At 32.8% G+C, this 26,829-nt stretch overlaps 1 protein-coding gene and 1 long non-coding RNA gene across 4 annotated transcripts; one reads left to right on the top strand and one right to left on the bottom strand.

The window, feature by feature from the left end:
- The first annotated feature begins 1,318 nt into the window (after nt 1-1,318).
- LOC121128447 (uncharacterized) lies at nt 1,319-8,526 on the top strand. Its single transcript, XR_011783371.1, has 3 exons — nt 1,319-1,431; nt 8,026-8,170; nt 8,247-8,526. It is a non-coding gene; the product is annotated as an uncharacterized lncRNA (long non-coding RNA).
- A 2,622-nt stretch (nt 8,527-11,148) lies between these two features.
- On the bottom strand, nt 11,149-12,646 carry LOC121128568 (uncharacterized). Of its 3 annotated transcripts, XM_040724159.2 has the most exons (5): nt 12,535-12,646; nt 12,216-12,467; nt 11,717-12,154; nt 11,471-11,638; nt 11,149-11,388 (listed from the first exon to the last, which is right to left on the bottom strand). In XM_040724159.2, exons 3-5 carry the CDS (start codon nt 12,086-12,088, stop codon nt 11,341-11,343), a joined length of 588 nt encoding a protein of 195 aa, XP_040580093.1. In that variant the 5' UTR covers nt 12,089-12,154; nt 12,216-12,467; nt 12,535-12,646; the 3' UTR covers nt 11,149-11,340. The 3 variants fall into 3 exon arrangements, 2 of the variants coding, with proteins under 2 accessions (XP_040580093.1, XP_071749072.1); XR_005868199.2 differs by having other exon boundaries at nt 11,471-11,660; nt 12,216-12,593; XM_071892971.1 differs by having other exon boundaries at nt 12,216-12,586.
- Between the last annotated feature and the right edge of the window lie 14,183 nt (nt 12,647-26,829).

Below are 26,829 nucleotides of genomic sequence, written 5' to 3'. Positions count from 1 at the left end.
CAGCGTAAGTATTCTATGAATTTTATCTCTTTGAATACGACTCCTTAACTAACTACAGAGTCACCATCTCTTTAAGTGAATTTAAGAGATAAACTCCATCTTATTTGACTCAGAGCTCATGTTTATTTCCTTCTCCCCTTTCGTCACAGCTGCTTGTTGCTGATGTAACAAAATATTACGATAGCTAAGCTATTCTCCTCCAATACATTCTTCAAATTTTCAGGGTTGATTATTGCTTTCTTTTTTTCAACATGCCCATTCTACACTGGATTCTCATCATTACTAATAGAAGTCTACGTATTGCATTATTATGAATAAACGTAACTATACTTGTTTTAACTTCTATACTTTACAAGTGTAAAGTATGAAAATAAGCCGCAAGTTCTCCTTTTATATAGTCACAGGAAAAGGACTCAAGGGTTAAGTCCTTTAGTCTCAGACATTTTTAACATGCCCAAATTATTCCCGATTCGCATCCCTAACGACGTGACTACTAGTTTTAAGAAACAATATTTTAGCAACGAGCGTGAGTAGCTAAAGTTTTTGGCTTTATATTTAAAAAGAAAAGAAATGCATGTTTGCTGATGCCCAATAATTCCGTGGAATGACAGGTTCTCCTGCTAGAAATTAAATAAAGTATAGGAAACTCTCAATCCCTCTTTAACTGAATTAATAATGCAAAGGTCGTCTATATCTATCAAAAGTAGTGACGGGGTGCACTGTATGTAGTTTCCCTGATTTATATCATAAACATATTTTGATCTAAGCAGTAACAAAGTAGTCCGATTAATGAAATATTGCAGGTGTGTGCATATAACATCGAATGTCCTACAGGTTTCACTGTATATAATGATCCCTGATGTATATAATATACATATTTTTGATCTGAAGCATTAATTAAATATTGCAGGGTGTACATATATAACGAGAACACTGTTTCTTCATATTTCACATATTTTTAAAAGCAAAATTTGCATTTTAGACGATGCCTAGTAACTCCGGGCAATGCTGGGTATTACCGTTAGTAAATGAAAGTATTCTTCTCCTTTATTTTTACATACTATGTCCCAAAAATACTCCTTCTCAGGTGATAGTTGTTGGTAATAGTTAATGACTCAATGATACTTTCAAGTTCAATTTTGTTTTGCATATAATCTTTTATCATATATATATTTTATGAAGTAAATACGATCTAGATATTCTAAGACGCTCAAAAAATGAGCATTACTCCTTTTAGTCGGAGAAGAGTAACAGAAAAAAAGAAAGAATGAGGGAGATCTCTAAAGATCTAAAATAATATTATTAGTTTGACTTAGCTCTCAGAATGGTCATGTTCATATAACGCAAAAAAACAACACCATTAAAATAAAATAAAATGCATCGAATCATTAATTTGCTGGATCTAAAGGATAATATCTGCCTTCGTAAACAGTTAAGTCTGTGTATTGTACAATGCACCTATCTATTTTTCATGCATGTATGTACCAATAGTACCATGGACTTGTTCATAAATGTAAACTTTGTCAGCTGAATCAGATGAGCACACTTTCATAAACATAGATATCCGGGTTTTGCCAAGATATTGAAGTCTAGGCATGTTCGGGATTTAAAATCTCCACCCGGTATATACCTATGCCGATGATCCTTTAAAATCTGAATACTTTGTGTTTTTAACTTCAAGGAGATATAAGCTATTAACCAACAATAGAGGCTCAACAAAATGAAATACTATAAATAAATGTGTGTCTCCGCTCTTTTAATGATTAATATACTCACCCTTAGCGGCAATGGTGTCTTCCAGGGGGCGGGGGCGCAAGGCATGGCACCATCTACGTATATAGTCCTCTGTCATGGCGTTGCAGTGCTGTCTGACAGTGGCTTGGTGTGATTCCGTGCTTGAATGACGGACACTGCAGGCCTTCCCTTCTCAACATGCATCCAAAAGGTGTAGTGTGCGGGTTGGCATGAGGGCTGAAGGGGAGGGGCCAAAAGTGTCAAAAAAGAGTTCAAAATAACTCAAAAGAGTCTTGCAACGTAGGACATGGGGTTTTTTCATTGTTGGTGTCAAAAGTGGCCTCTCCATCCTCAAAAGGCTCTTTCCACTCACTTTTTTGATAGCTCTCTGGACAGTCTAGTGTGAAATCCCGAAATCTCTTGCATGGGCCCTCATGGATTGAGGTAATGGCCTGGGATATTTTTTTTTTTCAATTCCTCCGGATCAATTTTGGCCCTTTTGAGTGAGCGCTTCTTCCTCTTCAACTTTTTGGACTTGCTGACGGCGTAAACGGTGGTCCTGGAGACGACCAGCGTCAAGGAGTACGCGGATAGAAATTGGTGGATCACGTTCAAGTGTCATTTTCTCGACTTGCACGTAAGCTAGAGAGCTCAAGTTTGTTTAATTTTGTATCTAATTGTTTATGCTTTAATATGTTGAGATATGAATTAATTTCAATAACTCAAAACTATATTAATTATTGAATTTGAAAGTGACCAGATTTCAATGTACCAACTACCCGTACACATATTTGTGTTTATTTCCTTCATCTCATTTAATGAAACGTAAAGAACGCTAAGCTGCTCTGCTCACAAATACTCTTCAAATTGTCTTGGTGAGCACATTAATTTTCAGTTGTTGTTTTTTTTGCAAACCCTCAGATCATATTAATTTCATCACTGATAATTTTCATAGAGGAAAATAGATTAAAGAAGGTTTCGGAGACAAGCAGAGCTATGACAGGAAGTTAGGTCTATTTAATTGAGTATATGTGAGCAAATGGTGTTCCTTTTTTTTCTAAATCAATTGATAAATTATCATTATTATATACCATAGTTTTGAAAAAGGTAAACATACTTTGTTCTTCATAAAGTATAAATAAGTTAAATGCTAATTAATAAATAAATTTGGTATTAAATAATATAATTTCCTTTAGGTAGCTGGATTAAAAGATTTTCTTGAAAAAAAAGTAATCTTTCATAAACTGTGCAAAGAGCTAAATACCTTCAATAATTAAAATTATTTACTGATTAATTGTTAAACATTTCTTCAATGGCTACTCAATTGCTACATAAATATACAGGGCGATCTAAAATTAGATTACCATTAACTAATTAACATAATTAAATTAATACTATGTTGTTTAAAGATTTCCTTACCCAAGTCAGAAATATTGTGACCATATGCTTACAGATTAATATTACGTTGTGGGCTGAGACCTACTCTGAAAATGAAGTGCAAGAATGTTGTAAAAACAGTATTTTTGGGCTCCATCTCTACAGGATCTTAATCTCTTTGACTTTTAAATGTTGAGTATGATCGAGATGGAGGCCAATTCAGTTTCTAGGCTTAGCAAGGACTCCCTGATACTATCTGCAAAGATTGTAAATCCAAACATCATTTTTCCAGAGCGATAGTTTTTCAAGAATTGCTCTATTTGGGGAGGGCTAAAAAAGAAAATGAGTAGTGGGGAGCACGTAAACATTAAGCAGGCCCTAATGAAGTACTTGGGCCACGTATTGAACATCCCTTCTTTGTAAACAGATTTAAAAGGTTAAATGCCCCTATCCCCTGTACATTTTTCTACTGACGATTGAAATAATAACATAAATGTGAAATATATTGTCCTTTTTTTCTTCAAAAATCATATTTTTTCTAGCTACAAAGTGGTCCAGATATATTAGGAAAATCTATAAAGGCTTATATTGAACCTACTAGATGGGGGTTGAACTATATATTTTTTTATATTATTGGACAGCAACATTTAATTTAACTCATTTATTCATAATGAGATCCGCCTCTTTTGATAACCTCGATCACACGGAGCTGGACACCATGTAAGGGCCTGAACGAACTCGTGTGGATCCAAGGACTACAGGACTTGAACTCTAAAAACGAGCGTGTGTATTTTACCAGAACTACGTGCAATTCATTTTCTTATTTGTAGTTACGAATATAAGTTATATACTTAATGCCAAATGTATACCTATTCCATTAATTAATTATCGTCATTATCCATTCACTGTTCATAACCCACAATTTTGTTCAGATTAATTGAATATTAATTTTATTGTCGTAAAATTCTTGGTTAGTATTTTTAAAATATTCTCATACTATTTGTTTAGAATCAAGCAAACAATATTATATTAATATTATGTTTACAAACTTTCAAAGAATGGTTTTTATGGATAAGTTTTTGTGGACAAATAATTATTAATAAATAGAAATTAAGCACCAAGTATTATACTTGTAGTATCAATTACATCAAAACTTATTAATTAAATTAGTATAAATATTATTATTACTTAATAATAATATTTATTGTATCTATGCAGAGTTACACATAATAAATATATTAGTATAATATTATAATAGCATGTGATGGTTATTTTCTCCAACGTCTAATCGTCTTCATCTAGGACAATTGTATATTTTTATTTTTGGAGTTTAGATATCCGTTGTTATTGATAAAGCCTTTGTTTATTTTGTGATTATTTATTTATTGTTATACTGTCATTTGGTCAAATTGGCCCAATATTAACTTCAACATCACTGTTAAGATGGCTAAATGTAAAGTAGTTGTCTTTTACATATCAGGATATATATAGCAACGTCCTTTATATAAGTCAAAAAATGCCAAGAATGTTATAAACTACTACCATTTTTTTTATCCAATGATGTGCTCAACCATTTACAAGAAATTTGATAAAATATAAATAATAGAGGTTGATAAGTTTCACCTCCTAATATAATTCATCTATCTTGTGTCTTCATTGTTCATAATTTTATAATAAATTATGAACAATGATGAAACAAGAGCATATTTTTTCGGTCAGTCAAATAACTTATTTTTAAATATATATATATATATAAGTCGAATTCAAGAGTTAACGTCCATATTAACAATTGTATGTGATGATGATCATTCTTTAGTAGAATTCTTTCCACATATATCAAATAGAAATTCAATTTGATGAGTATATCGTAAATGGAGCTGTTCACAAGAAATTTTTACGACCATTAGTAGAATCTCAACTATTAAGAGATAAGCTCAAATGAAGTCTCAAAAGTAAAGTTGCGTGTTTGTGGTACGTGAGTTAGTGTGCTTTAAGCATTGAGTCTTATTAAAATATGAACATTGTCCATCTGACGATCGGTTCTAGGCGAGTTACGAGTCTTACATATTGAGTCCCAATAAAATCTGAAATTTCTTTTTTCTAGTCCAAATCGAATCTTCCTGGAGTTCCAAGTCCCAATTTTATAAGAGTTAACTACAGCCCATGTTAAAGTTTCCAATTCTGATTAGTGAGTTATAATTATACTTAATTGATGATCAAATAAACTGATTAATATTTTCTTCACTTTACTTCTATGTATTGAATGTAACTGAAGAAAACAGCACGCACTTTTAATAGGTTGCGTGAGCCATTCAAGACCTGAAGTAAAAGATGTCTTTTGTGTGGATCCGGCTTTGCCATTGTACGAGTCTTGGAATTCTTCAGGGTCTCCACAGCCGAATGATACTAGGCACAAGCCTCATGCTTTACCCTTTCCAGGCTGTTTGGAGGCCAAAAATCCTACATTTTGTTGGCAAGACATCCTCCCTCTTTTTGGACTGTCTTATTGGAAGGTGTAATTTCTTCCTTGGGATTCTCCATCTAACCAGATAATGAAATCATGAGTGCAAAACCAGAACAAGTACAATGGCAATGCTGAATCTGCAAAAGGTTGCCCAGGCCTGCCAAAGCTTCCGGCGCCATGTGACCGAAATTATCAGAAGAGGGGGATTCTATGAAGAATAATTGAATGCCATTAGATGTAGCTTTCAAATAATAAAAAAAGTAAGGGTTCTAACCCCATCTAGTTCGTTCTATATATGCCTTTAAAAAAGTTCCCAATTTATCTGTTAAACTCTGTATGGTCCTAACTGTCGCATTATGTAATGATGTAGACTTTATTGGATTTTGAAATTTGTTCCAAATAGGCAAATATATATTTTTATTTACATGCTAAGTATTTAATATATTAATGATTATATAATACATTTTAAAGGTTCAGGGAACCAGGCCCACCCCTTCTGCCAACTTTGCCTATGTTTGTAGAATATATATGATCTATAAGCAGAAGCACCCGGTGTGGGGTAAGATATAAGTTTTGTTTTAATTAAATAGAAAGGGTCTCCCTACAAGATACTCTCCCCTTTTTAGGAGCACACTCACACGCAACTACTCAATATTTATATCAATTTATATGTGTCTGTCCTCAAAAATAATATAATGGGATGACTCTACTTTAGTCTTTAGAGAGTTCAAAAATAAAAAGAAACAATATTAATTCTAACGTATCAGCATAAATATTTAATGCATCAGAGACCAATAAGAAAAACAAACAGAAACACTGCTCTCCTTATCCATGCACACGCCCGCAATATTTCATTAATACGACTACATTATCAAAAATAATTAACTGATTTACTTAAGGGAGCACTATATAGTTATGCTACAAAAGAAGCAGTGCTCTAATCTAATTAAGTTTCTCGAACAGCTGATCGATAAGAAGTTTCGTGACGCATAAAACGCCGTAAATATGTACATCTTTTAAATAATAAATTTGATGATTTTTTCTTAAAGACATTTTTAAAAAATTACCTAATTATGTTCTAGAGGGTTTAAACTATATTGGCATTGCAAAAATTCAAGAAAAAGTAGTAACATAGATATATATATATACAGCAAATAATTAATAATTTTTTTTAAACCTAAGAAAGCTTGAACATTTTTTATTCATTATTGAAAAAAATATATAAATTGATTTAGAGAATCAGTTTTTATGAGATACAGGGTCTAATAAATTATGACAGGAGTGTCATGTATATGTTGTACTCATTCCTTTCCGGTCACTTAACCTCGTACAATTCACATTTAGGAAAGGGTAGGTTCCGTGATTCAAACTACGACAGTCCTAAACATAGTTTGTGTGAGATAATAATTAACTAACTTCTTGCGTCATATTTAATACGCCGGAAACCAGTTCTTAGTAGGTGCGATTCAAGGAGAAGACGGATTAAATTTTCGACCACGAATCTCCGGATTACTCAGTGAGTAGCTAATGGATTTTAATAATTGAGGTATTTATGGGAAGACACACTCCATACACAGCGTAAGAACCCCTTGTCAAAATTATATTTTGACTTTTTTTCAGGCTTTGTAACATACCTACACTGTTTAAAATATATATACTGTAAAATATGCTTATAATAGACATCATAAAGCACTATATACAGATATTCATGCAGACAGAAAGATAATCTTTGCTGTATTAATATAGATTAGATGCTGAAAAGAAGGGGCGTCGGTAACCCCCCCCCATTCCCCCCCTCCCCCCATTTCATAATATATACATATAAAATAAACCTATTTCTATAAGGATTATTTTATATCTTGTTAGTTTTTTGGGGCTAAACCTCCCCCCACTAATGATGAAAACTAGAAGAAACGACCTTGCTGAAAAGTAAGGTCAAACGGCTTGCCTCATTATTATTATAACTGCTAAGACTTTCATTCTCGAATATTGTTCTTTTTAGCAAGATCCTGGGAAACCAATTTTTTTGAAATTGGGTAACCCAGGAAATTTCGGAGTGAGATATTAAACAAAGTTAGGAGTAGGATCCACCATTGTCCGAAGTTATTAGGGTTTGAGGAATAGACATACTATGCTTTAATAATATGGAAGACCTCTCCCCGAGAAATCATCAGTGTTACTCTCCGTTGAGAAAATAAAAAACCTCGCTTAAATTGGTAACAACAACAATACGTGTACGCTAAGAAATATTTGTACCTACTAATAACAAGACATATATTTTTTTAACCGGGCTTAGTATATTTAAAATTTGTACTCAATGATTGTGGGAGTGATTTAAGTATTACCACTCCAGGATTCTTCGTGATACATAAGATTTTTTTTTTTAATTTAGAAATTAAAGGAACATTTTTCCAGACTCAAAATCATTTTGATTTTCATTTTCACTCTAGTCTGAAAAAACACATTTGCGAAAATACTATTCTACCAAGCCTGGAGCGTGCTCGCATTTATAATTCCAACCTGGCTCAAAACACATCATTTTCCTTTCAATCAGACTACTTTAATCAAACCACAACTATTCTATTTTACATATGCGTGAGTATTTCATTCTCCCAAACACAACAATTGTACGCAGAGTTGCGATTTCCATGTTTTCTCTCTTTTTTTATAGATAGCCATGGTGGCCTACGTAGTTTTTATCATATGGCTCGTATACTCAAATTTGCAGCCGAGTTATAGAGTGTCAAGCTTTTTCCATGGTGAAGAGGAGGGGATATCTGAGGAAACACTCCTCATTGTAAGGGATAATGGCTCTGGAAATATCCCAAGCTCCTCATTGTTTCTTTATGATGAAGAAAAAGAAGATACATCCATTCTTTGAAAGGTTCATTTATATATGTGGTTCAAGTAAATATGTGTAGTTGAGAGGATATCCCGTCGATGGTATTTGTAACACAATGTTTTTTAATAAAATAATTTAAAATATGGATATTATTTATTTACTACTGTAGAACGAATAGGTATAGAGATGTTTTTTAAGAGCGCGAGGAGAAGACAGGAGTAAAACAGATGGTATACATGAGTGAATACCCTTCTTAATATTAGTTGCTGGTTGTATGATTTTAAGGGGATAAAAGGACTCTCCTCCATAAAGAAGAGAGCATTAGAAATAGCATTGACAATAGAATTAGTCAGGGAAAATATTACAACTATATTTAAATCTATGTAGCTATATATATTATTATGCATTTTTCAATAGATTTACACCAAAGATAAGTTAGCATTTATCCCAATGTTTGTTTAAATTTGTTAAGAACTTATCCCAAGTGTATTCAATATTTGAGGAAAGCAAGAGGCCATGTCACAAAGTATTAAGTCATTTTTCTCTTTGAGTATGAATACTTATGGAACGCCAAATAGGATATTTTGTTACTTTAATCCCAAAAATCAATAAATTATTATACTTTTTTAAGTTAAAAGTAGTTGTTGATTAACTAGGGATGTTCTAAATGAGGGTACTAAAGTTTCTTGGACCTGAAGTTCATGTTGCTTCCCATCCACTCATGTACAATATTGGTAGTATGGGACAGAGCCCCGTCCTGCTGGAATATGTACGTGGCCTTGTTGGACCTCTTCATAGTCTTAGTGATCTATGGAACCACATTTTCCTTCAACACCATCAAGTGATTGGCCGTGGGTAACCGGTATCCAACAGGAAAACAAAATGTGAGGCATTTTTCCAGTTGATGCCACAACGCCCAACATCATCACAGAGGCCAGATGTGTGGTCTAGGTCATGATGCTGTTTTTACCCTTGCCTAAGCATACTCCCCTGATCATTTTGCTTGCTGTTGACGTGGTCAACAGTAAAGGTCTTTTCATCAGAGGAAAAATTACCCGGTTGATGTTGTGCTTCCGATCATTCAAGAGTTGTTGATATAGCTAAAAAAGGAGTTCTTTTTTACGTTTGGACAAGAACGGCCTCTCCATTCTTCAAAGCAACTTTCCTGCAGCCTTTCAGATGGCCTTGTCCACAGTATACCGAGACACCTTCTTCTGCTTGGGGTTGTCCTTAAGGTTGTCCCCATCAGAGAAACGATAAATGACCCAAAAGACTTTGGCCTTCCTGACGTTTAAGGCATTCATGATGTCCGAGGTGGTCCTCTCAGTGCAGATTAAATTGCTTATGATGGCTATTCTTGCCTCCATTGTGATATATACATAATTTTTGTTTACAACATGTACATCAATCAAAAGCTTAGAATCTAAGATTTCATCAACAACACCTATTGAACACTGTATTTTTAGAAAGTCTTATTACTTTTTCTACGCCGAGTATCCTAAAAAAATGAAGCAGTCATAACATTTTAAAAGATCATCTGCTAGTAACTATGAGAGAAAGGACATCGACACGAACCCCACTTCAACATGGACATATAATTATAACCACCCATCAAATCATCCATATTACTGTCCGTCATTTATGGGCAGTTATCCCTAATCATGATCATTTTGGATCTTTAAAAAATAGAAACCGAAAATCTACATTGAAACCCGACAATTTAAAGAATGTTTAAAAGGAGAGCAGATTAACTGTGTTCATGAGTCGTTTGAACACCTTTACGAGGGGGAGATTGAAGATGGACAAAAATAACTCGGATGTCCATTTTCAGTTTTACTCTGAGTGCAACAAGGACTTAAATTTTATAACAAATTATCAGGGTTTATGAGCACATACAAATATTCAATCCAGTTTACTATACATCGATGAGAACTTGCACCTAATTGAAAAGGAAGTTTACTCCACAGGAATTCAATAACAATGACAATAGCTTAGAAAAAGTAAATTCAATCTTCTGTTAACCACCTACAAAAAAATAGGGGGGGGCTAAAAAAATCCATCCAATTTTTCTCACAATTTATGAGCACAAACATTAGTGATTACTTAAATAAACTTAGACGTTGTCTTCACAAGATTAAAAGAATAATCAGAACAGCTTTGGAAAGTAAATAAACACTGTTCAGATTGCAACTAGCAAGACAAAAATTGCACTAGTTTTATTTAGTATTTTCTACAACAATAAAAACGTTTTTCTTCTTCAAATTTTTCCTTTCTATTTCAAAATTCGATGTTCATGTCTCGCTTTAAAAAAAACATAGATCTAGTATATTTTCCTTTCAGCTGTTTTCATTAATTTTCATAGGTTGAGTCTTGTAATTATTTATAACAGTTGATTCTTTCTACAATGAACTCAAAAAATGTATAATATAGGATTTGGATTTTTATATTAATTTATATCAAACAAGGGTTTTCCTTTATAATTTGTGTCATTTTATACTCTGTCACTGATAAGATTATCAATTCAATGTATATTCTTATTCTATTCTCAAATTAATAGTTAACAGTTGGCAACAAGATAAATATGGAAGTCTAGTAACCATATTTGTTTTTACCTATTTAATTTCCTTTCTCATTTGACCGTAAAGGTTGAGAGCGGGGAAAAAAGCTAGTCGTGGTTGCGAGTGAATAAAAAAGCTCGACGTGATAATGAATGTCTATAAAAAGGCGAGGATAAAAAACAATTTTTGATCCTTTAATACAATGAAGAATGATAATAACGGTCTATAAATGTACATAATATGTGATGTATCTAATTTCATTTAGATAAATAATAATGTCACTGCTGGTATTTAAAACACTTTTTGGACTGTTGAATAGGTATACAAATAATTGCTTCCACAATATCATTTCCTCATACTTTTCATTATTCATTTTTCACACAAATTTTAGAGTGGTGATTCCAATCATATCGCTAAGAAATAATATTAATAGTAATTTAATCTTCTTAAATTGCTTATTCAAATTCTGTAGAAAAAAAAGAAGATGTCACTTACTTGACACTCTGGACTACAATAATGCGTCTTCCGACATACAGAACAACAAAAATTTGGTTTTTTTGTACAATTTTGACAGAAAATATAACCGTTTATCTGACTATCTGAGACGGAGTTTGTGGATTCCATTCTCGGATGATGTCCTGTGTTTTTGGACTCATTTTGACTCTATAACAAGGAACACAAAAAACTAAGCCTTTTAGATTATTTTTGGCCATTTGTAGAGGAGGCTATTATTATTATTACTCGCATATTGAAGTTTTGATGGATTCGAAGGAACAAGTTTTTGGCCATGAAAGGAAATTTTTGATGTTGTTGTTGAGACCGGTCTTGTTGATGTTCCATTTCCCCACTGCAAAAGGACGTTGAATGGCCAAGACTAGGAAGGATATCGGAATTCTCCATAAGGGAATTACTGAGTTCATTCGTCATTTCAAGGATCTCTCGAACGGTTGGATCCTCATCATTTCCAACTGTACCTTCATTGATAAATTTATCTAAGGCTATGTCCGTATCTGGGTGATCATCCTGTTCGAGAGAAGAGTCCTTCTTATCCGCAGTTGAATTTGATTTTTTTACGACGAGGAGGTAGTGTTCGATTTCTTGAATGTGAAACATTCCCCTCCTCCTTGATTGCTCCTTCCTCCTCCTCCTTTGGTTCGGAACTAACTAATTTGTCAAGATCTATAATGGTAATTAAAGATTATCACATCTATGAGATTAGAGCATGAGATTAATAAAATACCCGTAATTTCCTCTTGATCGAATTGATAAAGGACTTTAAGAGATCGATGAATCACAACAGGAGATGTTTGCTTGATGAGGCCTTCTAAGCGGATGTCTTGTAGTAGGCTTTCATGGCTTTGATCTAGGCAATCTAAGTCCATAATGATTGACTTAGTTATATCCTCTGTCATGTTGGAGTCTATGGAGAGCGTATGAATGTGATTGTATGCCAGGAAATAGGAGATATTAAGCCTTCTCTACTGTAAAATCCCTTTAAGAAGAAAATGATTTTTTTACAACAAAAAATGCAATCCGATACTTTTCCTTTTAAGTTTAACCTTCTCTAGCTATGATCGATCATATACAGCTCCCAATCCCCTCCTTAGAGAAGTAGGCACTGATTTGAAATAATAGACATACTAATCAAAGAAAGAATAAAACTAGAGTTACTAAACTTCCTCTCAAAATATTTCATTAAATTAAACATTACAAAATTAACTCATTCCAAAATAAATCCGCAAAATACAAATAAGGTTTCGCGTCTGATTTATTTCAAAGGAATGTTGCGTTATCAATAAAGTTATTATTTTTTTAAAATTCAATAAGTTATCTCACTCAGGGCCTTAGAAAAGGAGAGTCTGGTCAAATACTTAATTAGTTACAAAATTAAATATATTCATAGAAAAAAATGTACAAATAAACAGATAATTTACAAATTAAGAAACAATTTGCCTAATTTTTTACGCTTTTGCTTGCATTACTTGCCACAAAGACATTTGAGGCACCTTTAAATTTTATATTTTAATCTCTACAATAGAAGATTAGCATACATACAATTACATTTTTTTTTAGAATTTACCCAATGCTTTAGGGTGACAAGAAGTAATAAATTAATTGAAAAGATTTGTCTGTTGATAAAATATCCCATGAATAGTATTGTTCATCTGACATATTTTGAATTGTAGCTTATAAATAAGTAAATAGCTATCTTTTTCAAACAATGAAATTTAAGAATCCTACAATAAATTAAAGAGTTCTCTAAAAAGACTTTATTTTTAGAAAGTAAATTTAAAGAAAGAGTTATAGTCCTCAGTATAATATTTTAAAAATTAGAGACATGAAGACTTGATAGTTTTGTGAATGCAATAACCTTCCAAGACAATTTTTGAAATATTACAGTTCAGACAAAAAAATAGAAATTTTTTGGTTAGAGTTAACTTTTACTTTTTAGGAAGCTGTTGAGATATATCCTCCAGATCAGTAAGGAACACGGACTCATCAAGTTGATAGCTCAGAGTATCTTTCCCAGAGATGTACTGTTACAAATTCAATAGTCTAAGACAATTTTTAAACTCCTTTACATTTGGAATAGGATTTTTTCTCAAAAATTCTCAACACAGTCTTGAGTAAAGCGGCTACACAACAAGAAATCTAATTTATAAATCGAAAGAAACTTATGCTGCAATGCTATCAGAAATGCTGTACTTAAAATAATGCCGCTTTGTTTTGGCTTCCATCCATGATAGCCATTAATTTGTAAGTTCTCAAAAAGATATCATGAGGAATAAAAGAAATCCATAGTATCTTTATATTTTGACATTAAACACATACGGAGAGCAACAGAGCGTCTTCTGGAAGTGGCGAGGTCAAACCTAATCCCTACTTTATCACAAAACAATACCGTCATGATATTTGTTATCAAATGATCCAATAGAAACGAACGCTTGAATTGACGCTGCCGTTTGTCGGCTGAGAAGGTTCTTTGAAATAGTCCAGTGTTAATGGACTTCTTTTACAATTTTGTATGGAGTTTATATGACACTTGGTCTATATCGCCTAATTTGATGGACCCATATCACAGGTTATCGACCCAACTATCAGATCAATAGTTGAAGCTGATGTGATAATTTTCTTAATTATGGAAGTAACTTTCTTCGGGTGGAATGAGTTTCCAGTAAAATGAAATGCTACGACTTGTTTCCAACTAGTTTGAATACCTTTCAACATGAAGCACAAAGCATGAGTTACGAAAACATTGTTTTCACCAATAGATGAATATCATTTTATAGATTGTCCATCGAATACAAAGCCACACCTTATTCCCATTTCATCGAATGCAATAGAACAATGGCGTTCATTAGGATGGAAGCTTTGAACTTTCGCCTTAAAATATAAAAAATCTGTTTACTATACATGAATAATATTAATTAAATTTAAAACTACATTCAATAAAGTAATTACGTCCTTTGTAGTACCAGGATTGAAGTCTAAACTTCCAACCGTCTTTTCAATGTTCTTATACTTGGTAGTGAAAATCCTTGTCGAAGTAGTATCTCGTATCCTGTGGTACCACAATAAATTCGTAGCTGCAATGCTTTTTTTATGGTGCAAGGAGACCAGGCAGCGACATTCTTTGTATAATTGCACAGATAAAGTATCTGGTCCTCATTAAATATACGATGAATTGCCTCAATCATATATGTAATATGTACATATGTATGTATAACTATGACAAAAAAAGCAAAAATAATTTGACTCAATTTACCTATAGAATGAGCAGTCGATGTGACATACTTCCCTAAAATAGGCTGGAATTCGTCAGTTTGTGTGGAACACTCTCGTACATCAGGTTTGAATCAAATAGTTTGAGTAGCCATCATTTCGGAAACTGGTTCAACAATTAAAAATAAAATTCAGTGATTGTAATACAAGTTCTCCGACTTGGGAAAAATTGTAGGTAGATACTGAGGCTTTATCTGAGCTAAACAGCCATTGATCAAGTAATCTCATGGTAGGAAGTATTTTTCTTGGTTTTGCTCATAGGCAAATTTGCTGGGGATTACACCAGGTCTTAAATGCCTCCGTTTTCGGAATGAAAAATATCTTGCTCTTTGAAGTGAGTAGACCATAAAACATGTGAGCCTTTCGGATCGAGTTCTCCCACCTCAGAACACGTAACCAAGCCGTATTTTGGTGTAAATTTTTTGGAAAACAAGAAAATCTATATCTGTTTAACTGGAAAAGGCTTATTCCGGCATCCAAAAGCAGCACAAGCAGGCATTTTTGCACAGAAAAATTATTCTTATTAAAAAACAATGACTTCAATTCTTTTAAAGTAGGGGTTTTGAGATATATTTACTAAATCATCTGACGTTTCAGTTGTAATATCACTCGATCTTTCAACTTGGAATTTCACATATATTAGAGAATTTGTGATGATTAATAATTTATTATCTTTTAATATCTCTAAAACTACCAATCCTGATCAAAAGTAAATATTAATGGAAGAAAATTTTAGCAAAATCTTGATTTGACATAAATATAGAAATATATAGAAAATAATATAGAAAAATGTATTCATAAATGAGATATATTACACTTATTGTTATAACAATTTTGATATTTAGGGTGCTCATTTTTCAAAAGAATATCACTCCTATTTTGCTCATTTGGGCCCAAAAAAACGCTCAAAAATCCTTAGTCTAAAAATAAAAAAGTCGTTTAATAGGTGAAAATGAGATCATAAAGTCAATTAGTTGCTGGTAATTGGAATGGCTGATGTTGTCAATCTAATAAAGTGTTATGATAATTAGAAACTATAAATTGTACAGTCTCCTTATACAAGTTTCAAGTTGTACAGAAATCCCAATTTGTTCACGACATACGAGTATGTATGTATACATCATTTTCACATCGTATCATTTTTTTTATATCATTGAAATATGCGTATCAATTAATACTAATGACGAATCATAAACCAGTTTTTCTTCCATACTTTTGGATAAAATAAAGTAGTAACTTTATCATTTGAGAGATTCAGTTATATTACTCTAAAGCTCTACATAATTCATGTGATTAGAAGTAAACTCAACTGTGGATGGCGGAGTCATCCTAATCCATATATGTTTCAACATAAAAAGGGCCATATTTTTTGAACTATTACTCGATGGAATGGAGCTACGTAGCTCAGTGGACAAAGCGTTGGTGCCTGACACCCACTGCAGATGTAGCCCTATGTCATGGCATCCCAGTGCTAGCTGACGGTGGCTTTGATAGGCTCGGTGTTTGGATGAAAGAAATTGTAGGCCTTACCCTCGATATGTAACCAAAAAGTGTAAACAAAGGAATTTCCATCATGGCTATAGGGAAGGGGGCCCAAAAGTGTCAAAAACGAGGTGAAAAGAAATCAAAACACTCATTCAAAAGAGTCTTGCAACGAAGGAGATGGGCTTCTTTCATTGCTAGTGTCAAAAACAGTATCTCCACCCTAACAAAGCTCTTTCCACCCACTTTTTGGATAGCTGTTTGTAGAATCTGGTGTGAAACACCAAGATCTCTTGTAAGGGGTATCATGGACTTTAGGGATTGACCTAGATAGTTCCTATAGCTCCTCCAGGTACAATTTTGTCTTTTTGAGAGAGCATTTCCTTCTCTTTACCGATTCGGGATTGGTAACGGCGTAGACGGTGGTCCTGAAGACGCCCAACTCTTTTGAGTGCACGATTGGAAATTCGTTGATCACGTTCAGGTGTCATTTCTCGACTTGTACATAAGGTAGAGAGCTTAGATTTGTTTTGTTTTGTAATTATTTGTTTATGTTTTAACAGATCGAAATATGAATTAATTTCAATAACACAACCTTCATTAATTATTGAATTTGTAAGTGTTCAGATTTCAATAGACGATCCAGTATTGGATGCCAAAGTGGGACCAACAAGTAAATGGACTTAAACCTTAATGCACATCGATAATTTTTCTCTTTATATCAGACCTTAATATGCAATTAAAATATGTATGTATATCCTTATACAATCTTATTTCTATTGTATAGTCATAAATTAAGTAAGACAAAGGATATAACTTCGCTACGTTAAGCTGAGGGAAGCAAAGCAAAATGACAAATACATGATATTCTCAGTACGAATTTGGAAACAAATATTCACAACTTCTTCGACTTTTCGTTACCCTTCGAAGTGTTAATTATCTAAATAACTCAAAAAAGTGGGGATCCTTCTCCTTATACTTATTATTAAAAGGTTGGGAGAATTGAATCTCAACTATCCTCTGTTGTTGTCTCCAATTTCGAGATAGAAAGAGAAAGTATGACATGGCGGCAAATTTATACAGGATGCCCCAAATTTCAATATTTATCATTAGCATAAAGCAGTATTCAATGAACGTGTAAAGTAGATTTTAACCCATTTGATTTAGTTTCATAAAGATTTATTGGAAATTTGTCAATTTTAAGTAATAGAAATAACAAATATGAGCCCCAATATGTCGTTACCTTCAATGATGATGTATTTTATTGGGTCAGTAAAAAGGGTATGTATAATAATTCGACGTAAATTAAGAAGACCCATAATACACTTATTATTGTTTTTTAAACTAGGGTTTCCGAAAAACTCCAAATGAATAAATGATTAAATTTGAAGAAATTGAGATGAATAAAAGATGAAGGAAGGTCATGAATTAGGTAATAATATCTATTTTATAGTAGTGAAGGTCGGGGTTGGTTGTAACAACAGTTTAAAAAAATATTGAATGTTGAAGGATTATATTTCAATGTCTTATAGTAGATTATTATAGATCGCTAATCAGCAGTGTTGTGTCGTTTTTATATGTTCGGTTTAACTCATTCTATATGCCCGCCCCATCCGTCCTTAGAACTGATTACAAAAAGAATCGTTTCAAATTAAAAGAAGTGACCAAGGACCGAGCTTTATAAGTTTTTAGGACTGATATGAAGGACTAAACTGGACCTCTACAAGGACGGACACAACACTTATACTAATCAGTATATTAGATGGCTCTCAATTACTATCTACAGGGTCTTACTCTGACTAAAAAAGAATCTCAATTTGAAGGTTAGTTTTCTCTATTAATAAAGCAATGTTTATCTGAATTTATGAAAAACATAGGGTCATAGGATGCACTGTATTTAGTGTTCTATGATGAGTATCATATAACAATACCGTGCAATGAAAAAAGGGAGTGCAAGGAGCACTGTATAAAAAGATTGAAGCATCGCAGGCTTCAACTCATATTGAAAAGAAAAGAAAAAGGGAAGTACTTTACATGAATTTTCTGGGTCAAATGAATTGGACTCTAAATGAGGTTGGTTAAAAAAGAATTAAAGTACTCCTTGACTCATCAAATCATATTTAAAAAATGATCAGGATGTCATTTTTTCTTATTCTTGAGGATAGAACGTCTCTAAGTATTGAGTGTGTAGGTATGTCTTATGAAAAACGGGGAGTACCACCAAGGATTTGTTGGGAAATTATCTTTTCTATTATTAAAGCAAAGTTTGTATGTTCGTTGACGCCTAAACGATACAAGGAAAATTGGAGCACTTGACGTAACTTTCCCTTTTGTACTGAGTATTACAAACCTTAAATTTATCATCAAGCAGTGAGCTTAAAATTTTGACAAAGTTATATCAAATGATAGGCAATAATCAATAAATCAAATTATTTCAATTGCAAGAGAAACAGTGCACAAATGACTGCATTATTGCAAAAATATTACACTGGCCAACACATACCAAAAATACTTAACTTACGAAAATAATACATTATTTTTGTTACATGTGGTTTTATTTGCATATTGGCTCCTGATTTCAATTTGTCACTAGTTATTGGTTAACACATGAGGTTTTTGAACTATACGTTGATTAAAAGGTTAAATTTTATTCTATTCTAACCCAGTGATCCATGTCAGCTTTACTGTCCCAGTAGCAAAGTAAATAATGGTATTTTGTGTAACCTCCTTGTTTACCCAAAAGGAAGTTTACGATTTTCAAATCCAAAAAGATGAACCACTGGTGATTTTAGTCGTTCAAGTACTATTTTGATGTTTCCATACTCCTCCTTCATGGAGACTTAGTGTTCAATAGGGATACACCCATATATATTACCATTGTGAAGTAAAACACACTTTAAAATTGTATTTGAGCTATCAATAAAGAGTCTCCAGTCACTTGAAAGAATCGCAGGTAATCCCACAGCCACAAGAAGCCTTTCAACGTCACTGCAGTATAAGAATGGTCCAATTTGGACTTCTTTTTTTAAATGTTGAGACGTCATAGGCTTAAAATATGCATTTGAGTAAAAATAGATTAATGTCAAATTTTGAACAATTTAAAAAAAGTTTTAGAGGTCCCGCAACGAACTTAATGTTTTGAAAATTTACGGTTTTTTTTCGAAAATTTTGTCTTCTTCTTTGACTTTTCATTAAAGTTTGCATAGGGTTATTAATAACTAACTATGCCATTCGTTGTAAGAGTACTTTTGCATTCTATCCTGTTAATCCCACAACTATTTCATTTTTATGTGTCAAATTACGACTTAAAATATATTAAAAACAGTTCCATTTTTAAACAAAGAATACTTAAGCAATGGTGGAATCGACAAGACGTCAAACCAAAGATTTCTGATTACTTGGACACGAAGAGGCTCAAATAACTGGTGCAAAGTTACCTTCAAGATGGCAGGTTTTGCTTGTTTTTTTGTTTTTTGTAACGCCATATAACATTCAAATAAATCATTCATGATAGTGCTTCAAAAGTGATATCGGATATCATATTGTTTTGGGAAAAAGCTGGAATTCCTGTTCGTCCTAAACCTTATGCTATTATACAACTCAAAAAGCTTCATTGTAAGAGGCAGAAGCTTAAAAAGGATAAAAATTGTACAATTAAAACTCATCAATCGTATATTGAGAGAAAACTAGAAGATTTGTTTGACATTGCGCATAAAAATTCACTCATTCTCATCAAGAATCCAGAAGATAAAGAATTTATTTTGGCCCAGAGAGAGAGAAAGGAATTCGCGGATATATAGGCGTAGAAGATAAAGCCTATTCTAAAAGAGTAATGAAAGCAACTATGAGGCGAGATATAGAATCCAAAAGGCTAGAAAAACCGTATAACATCCACTCAAAAAAAGAATTTATTGCTTACCATGATAGTGACGAAGAAAATAAATTGGTAATAGTGATAAGGATTATAAAGTCCATTACAGATTACAAAAAAACAACAACTTAAAAGTATTGTAAATTCTGAATTGGCTGGATCGAAATGCAACCTTTTTACTTGAATCCACAGTTAAAAGTATTCAAGATTTCAACATCAGCAGATAATCGATACGGAGGGCAAGGATACATGAGAGAGATAAAATATACAGTAACTTGAAAGACAATTATTGAAGACCCTAACAAAGAGAAAAATAATAGATCGTATACCTGTAACTTTGTCTGGATTCGGTACTAGACAACTTGTGGGTGTTCCTAGGTTGGCCTCTGGAACTGGCAAGGCCCAAGCAAAAGACATTTATCAATTGCTAGAGGATTGGAATGTTCAAACATTTTGTAAGATCCCTATGTTTTGATACAACAGCAAGCAACACTTGGGAAAATCAATGGTGTAAGTGCATTACTTGAATCAAAATTTAAAAGAAATCTTATATACTTACCCTGTCGACATCATGTATTTGAAATGGTTTTAGCAACTGTTTTCTCCATTTGTATGGACCCTTTATCTGGGCCTGATATTCAAGTTTTTAAGAGGTTTCAGAACGAGTGGGAAAAAATTGCCAAACAGACTTTAACGAGGTCATGACTAATGATTTGAAAGTCATTTTAGATATGAATAGTTGTATAATTGACTTTTCTAAGAGACAACTCCATAGTTTTCAAGTAAGAAATGACTATAAAGAGTTATTATAACTTGCCACCATTTTTCTTGTAGGTATTCCTCCTCCAGGTAAACACTTTATAGCACAAGGAGCTATGCACCATGCTCGTTGAATGAGCAAGGCATTGTACGCTCTCAAGATTTATTTTTTTCGAGATTAATTTAAGCTCACTACTAAGGAAGTTAGAGGAATTTGCAATATTTCTATTTTTATCGTCAAAATATATATCAGAACTTGGTTCACAGCTCCTGATGTTATATTTGCTCCACGGCAAGATCTTAAATTTCGGCTAGGCATGAATTTTTTTGAAATACAAATCCAAGAGTATCAGAAGCTGCAATAGAAAAAATTTCAAGGCATATGTGGTATTTAAGCGACCATAATATAGCTTTGGCGTTTCTAGACCCAAAAGTGTCCTCTCAAGAAGAAATAAATATGGCACAAGAAATTAAGAATCCGGAAAAGCCCATTAATCCATCAAATACACCAAAGCGAGCAATAATAAACATGAAAGATATTGGGCAATTATCCTTATCAAATTTTATTTCAAAAAACACCATAAACTTTTTTACATGTTTGGATATAACAATTAATTTCCTTCAAACTAACCCTGAAACTTGGAATTCAAGAGAAGATTATAAGGCTACGTGTTCAATCATCAACAACTTAATAGGAGAGGAGTTACTCTCATAAAAGAATTCAACTCTTTAATAACTACTGACGAAGAGCAGAAGCAATATTTATTACAAGTTGTCCAAGACCATCGAAAGAGATTTGCCGATTAGAAAAAAAGTACATTAAGAAAGGACATATTATTAAATTTTTTTAATATCAACAACACTCATTGTATGTACATAATAATTAGAATTATCAATTTTTTATCTTGATTGCTCACAAAAAAAATTGGTGATTATTTAAGAAAATACATTTTTGCATATTTTAAACGAATTCGATGACTTCCTGTAACAAAAGAGCTTATTGAACAAACCTATAATTATTATACTATAATATTACGAATTCCTCTAACTTCCTTATGTTATGTATAGCTTGTTCTTTTTATTGGATCCTTTAACATTTACAAGGCAGAAGTAGAAAGCAGCTAGATGGTTTGTTGGTTCGGCACATCAAATGTGAGCTTAGTATTTTTTCCTTGAGACCATGATCACAGAGCTTTCAAGACAAGTTGTGCATACTATCTGAGGTGCCCAATTTTTTGTCTTGGTCTCCAAGAGGTACTTTAAAATAAGCAAGGTACACACTCTTAACGAAGGGAGTTATGTTCCGTCTTTGAGGTGATCATCATTTCAGTGAAGCATCCACAGATATAGAAGGATATATTTGCCTCGCTACACCACTTTCTTCTCCGTGTGGATATAGACATGGCTAGCTTATACTCTTATACAGATATGTTCCGATTTCGTAAACAGCTATGATGGTTATTTAAAAAATGTTTGATAATCCCGAACGTTTAGTAAATCCAAATGAGAGCTAAACTAGTATCGGTTTGATTAAATAAAGGATATATTGATTGCTGAAGGAAAAACTGGCACAGAGCGAGTTATATATCAAAACAAAGTAGGTACTCGAGTCAAAGAGAGAGAAAGACATACATACAGAACAGGAACACGTGGTATCATTAGAGCCTTTTAATGTAAACTTCCACGAAAATTTAAATATCAGATTGCACACAAACTTGATGTGATGGGGCAAATCTAAGCATATATTCGAAATAAACAGCCCAAATTCTATAAGAATACGTTGTCAAAGTTCATGCAAGGAAAAAAAAATTAAATTCTGGTAACCAGTGTAATACTCCCTCCTCAAAAACAGTTTTAATCCCAATATCTTTTGAAAAAAAGGTGCCAAAAAGTATTGATTTTTTTCAGGATAACCTGCATATATATCATGTATTTGCCATGCCTTTTTTGATGTTCGAGAAGTCTTCCCTATATACTATTTTAGGTATATATAAAAGAGTACTTGTACAATACCAATGGCTTCCCTTCCTCTGGCCTTTGCCTTAAAAGAAGTCAAGTGATTGAATAAAGCAATACTAATACGTCTTGTAAAATATCATAACTTTATTAAATTCTATCATAAATAATGTGGGCTTCTGTATATAATTACATCAAAACAAAATCAAAAATGACAAAACGATGAATGAATCAATCACCGGAGTAAGTTGGAGGAGTTGAATCTCACAAAAGATAAAAGCTTTTTGGTAAGAGACTACTGCTCCACTGACTCAGAACGATTAGTCCTCGACTTAAGAACAAAAAAAACATACAACACCTTCACGTGGGAAATGTCTTATCCAGAGAGGAGCGGGTTCCTTTGAATCCTACTTAAGCTGGAAGAGATAGATCTGACACTGGAACTGCCTTTGAATAATTGTGAGGCTGACGTAGACTCATACAGGGTATGGTGTATAAATGTAGTGTCCGGGTTGTGTGTAGAAATGCCTGAGACCCAACTTCCAGCTTCGAAGGATTCAAATATCAACTGATGCTTTTAAATCCAGTTTCTTGTGCTTTTGAATGCTTTATGATTAAAATGCAAATATGTGATCCTTTAAGAAAACTCCCTCTTCTGATATATATGTAGACACATACACGGCATTATAAGATACGCAGCACCAAGACTTTACCAACACTTTTTTTACTGATAAGATATAGAACACCTTTAGGGCTTGGCCACTTTCTATCTCCACAAACTGATAAGACACACATTATATGTATATTAGCACGTATAGCATTATTTTGAAAGGCAAAATGAATCATCTCTTCATTCCTCATCTTCTTCTCCAAAACCCATTCCTTATGAACCCTTAACCCCCTCCACCTAAAAGGACACGAAAGTAACTTACCCTTGATTCATAATAAGATATGAATTAGGTAAGACTGAGAGGGATCGGCTTAGATAAACATTCATACTATATACCTATGTATTTCCACGATAAGAAAGATTGACACGTTTAATTTTCATACCCTTATCAAAATAAAATAATAGCATATCTGGGTAATCATTTATATGTACATATAGCGTTTAATATTTACTTAAATTATTTTGACGAAAAAACTCCATTATTTGAGTGGAGTAAATTTGAACAAGATTATAAAAAATATTGTTTTAAAAACGAAAGAATTTTTAGATAGAAAAAATATTTATTCATATATGATCAAATTGTATGTATTGAATGGAGTTTTGAGCAACTATAGTTCAGCTTAAAGGACGAATAGGTCATTATTTTAATATTAATTATTTTGTGGGAGAAAATTGTTTAAAAATTGAATGATATCAATTGAGTAGTATAAAATAACGACACTTCATCAACAAAATTATAAATTTATTTACCCTTTCGTTGGAATGATTCTTGGAAGTTCTTGAACAGCCTGTGAAAGTTATGTTCCAAACCATGTAATTAACAAGGTCGAAAATATCACTTTCGGCTCCAAAAATTAATAAACTACATCATCGAATTGCGCACTTTTCGAATAGAAAGAAGTTCTTCCCACTGTCTAGCAAGGTATATTGGAGAGGAATTATATATGAACTCCGTCGAGAAAGAATGGGAGGTACTCCAGCATTTTTTGTCACCAATATCCTATATTCCTCGACAAGCTTGAGATGCTTGGGAGTGTGCTAAAGTGGTTTGATCTAAATTCGAAGTAACTTCAGAGATAAGTGATCTCGAAATAATCCCTGAGTCTGAAGTGTACAGTTTTAAATTTTATTTGCCTTCATAAACTTTAGGCTTTGATGGTTGATTGTGTTCGCCAAGCCTCTTTTCCATAATGGGAGTTGAAAAAATGAATTATAAAGGACTTTAAGAGAAGGAAGACCCATTTAAGCTTGAAAAAAAATAAGCGTGATGATAAACATTTATGCAATAATATATAAGGGCAAAAATCCCTTGGGCAAATCTTCGGCCATCGGTTAAGATGGTATGTTTCTGTTTTATTTGACTTCAAAAAACATGAAAGTGATCTTTATAAACCAAAATATCTGGTAATGTAACCTTTAATTTTTGCAAAATACGTATTTCAAATAAATTAATATCAAGATATCGAAAACTTAGCTTAATTAATGTGATATTACAAATTGATATTAAAGATATAATATTCTAAACGTAATCATTGATATCCAGTTATATAATATCGGATGAAAAATTTTGGTATTAACATACGAATTATATGATTGTATTAGTTATTAAAACTATGGAATTATTTGTTCTATTTCTTGATTTTGGGATTTTAAAAATATTAAGTAAGAAGTAAAGGTTGTCCGTTTTCTGCAGTGTTTCTTAAAATATCTAGCTCTCTTTCTACGACTTTTTCTATGTGTAGTGCCTCTTTTTGAAGTTCAAAAATATAATATAAAGAAGAAAAAATATAGTTTGGAGGTACATGGTTTTCAGATTCCAAATATATTGTTGTTATTTCTTAATCTTCTTTCATAATCAGAGAAAATCCCTTGTAAATAGATAAAAAGTACTGAACCCATTCTTTTGAAGTGTAATAAATTACTTCATTCAGATCAAAATGTTAAAAATCATAGTTTGACGTAGAGTGAACACATACAGCTTTATAATAAATAAAACTAGCTCTTTGAGATATTATGAAGGCTTATTGATAGTAAAGATATATGAGTCATGAGCTTGTCAGCTCATATTTCAAAGACAACATTGAATATTGACCTGAAACCAAATCCGCCTGTTACTAGTAGCCGATCAGTATAGATGCATTTCATTCCCCCAGAAGTGAAAACACCTCGCCGTGCTCATGATGATATCTGCTGGACATGAGAGCAAAATCATTGCAGACATATTAGAAGTTACTGAATCGTTTGTTTCTAAAGTGAAACATGATACTTTGAATCTGTGGCTTCTAGAATGGAACATTCCAGAAGGTTTGACCTTGAGCGAGACGATGAATTCATTAAAAAGATCCAAAGGATAATGGACAACACCCCCATGAGACCCTTGGCCATGGAGATGAACGTCAATGAGAAGACCATCAGAGAATGAACATCAGCTATAATTAATACAAGATGAGAAAATGTCAGCGGCTCTCTGGAAAGATGAAGGAGCCTGATAAAGGTCACCCGGCTCCTGAACAAGCTCAAGCATCATCTAGAGCCAAAAGTGATATCTCACGAGAAAAACTTCTGCCAGGATTATTCCATTAACCACCAGAATAACAGTGTATATGAAACGTTCCAAACGTAGGTCACAAAACTAGAAGTTTTATTTAATAAAAGTTTTTTTTTAAAGATAAAAACAATCAGGAACACACTATCTCAATTCAAGAAAAAGATTTTTTGCCTCGTGTTATTTATTATAACACATTTGTGACCCAACAAATTATAAAATAAGGCTAAAATTCCTTAAGATTATCATCACCATCTTGCGGCTATGAATGTTTTGTGAGTTTGTTCATGACCTATCAGAACATGGACGTAATTATGTAGGTAGTTGTTTATTAACCAAGACTCGGGATCGCTGAACTTTCCTACTGCTATGAATATCTGCTGATGTAAACATTGTCCAAATTGTCTTGATTACAAATAAAAAAGAAAAGTATATTTGTATGTAAGTTTGATAAACATGATATATAAAAACAAAGATTAATATAAAAACTATAGTCCCAGGATATTGTTGACTCTCAGAATCAATATTATGAGTATAAGCGTTTTGTTAGTTTACTCATACTCTATTGCTATAAATTTTAGGATGGTTTGCTATTTCATTTTTGCTACAAAGTCATTGCTTTGGAAAACAATGGTCATATTAACATATTTAGTTGTTTTTTGGCAAAATTTAATATGATATAATAAGTTAAATAGATAATGAAAATAGTGAGTCATTTCCTTTTACATGATGAAGTATCTCCATTTAGAAACAAAATACTCCCTTGAACAGTTTTATATTATACAACT

Source organism: Lepeophtheirus salmonis, chromosome 13 (genome assembly GCF_016086655.4).
Source record: "Lepeophtheirus salmonis chromosome 13, UVic_Lsal_1.4, whole genome shotgun sequence".
In the NCBI taxonomy this organism is placed as follows: Eukaryota; Metazoa; Arthropoda; class Copepoda; order Siphonostomatoida; family Caligidae; genus Lepeophtheirus; species Lepeophtheirus salmonis.
The sequence above is the reverse complement of the archived record's forward strand: the minus strand, read 5'-3'. Positions and strand labels throughout refer to the sequence as shown.

Coding starts and splice junctions, on each gene's coding strand:
- LOC121128568 (XM_040724159.2), bottom strand. CDS start 12,088: ATGTTTCACATTCAAGAAATCGAACACTACCTCCTCGTCGTAAAAAAA. Junction 11,639..11,716: donor ATCAAAACTTCAATATGCGA/GTAATAATAATA, acceptor TCCTTGTTATAG/AGTCAAAATGAGTCCAAAAA. Junction 11,389..11,470: donor ATTGTAGTCCAGAGTGTCAA/GTAAGTGACATC, acceptor ATTATTTCTTAG/CGATATGATTGGAATCACCA.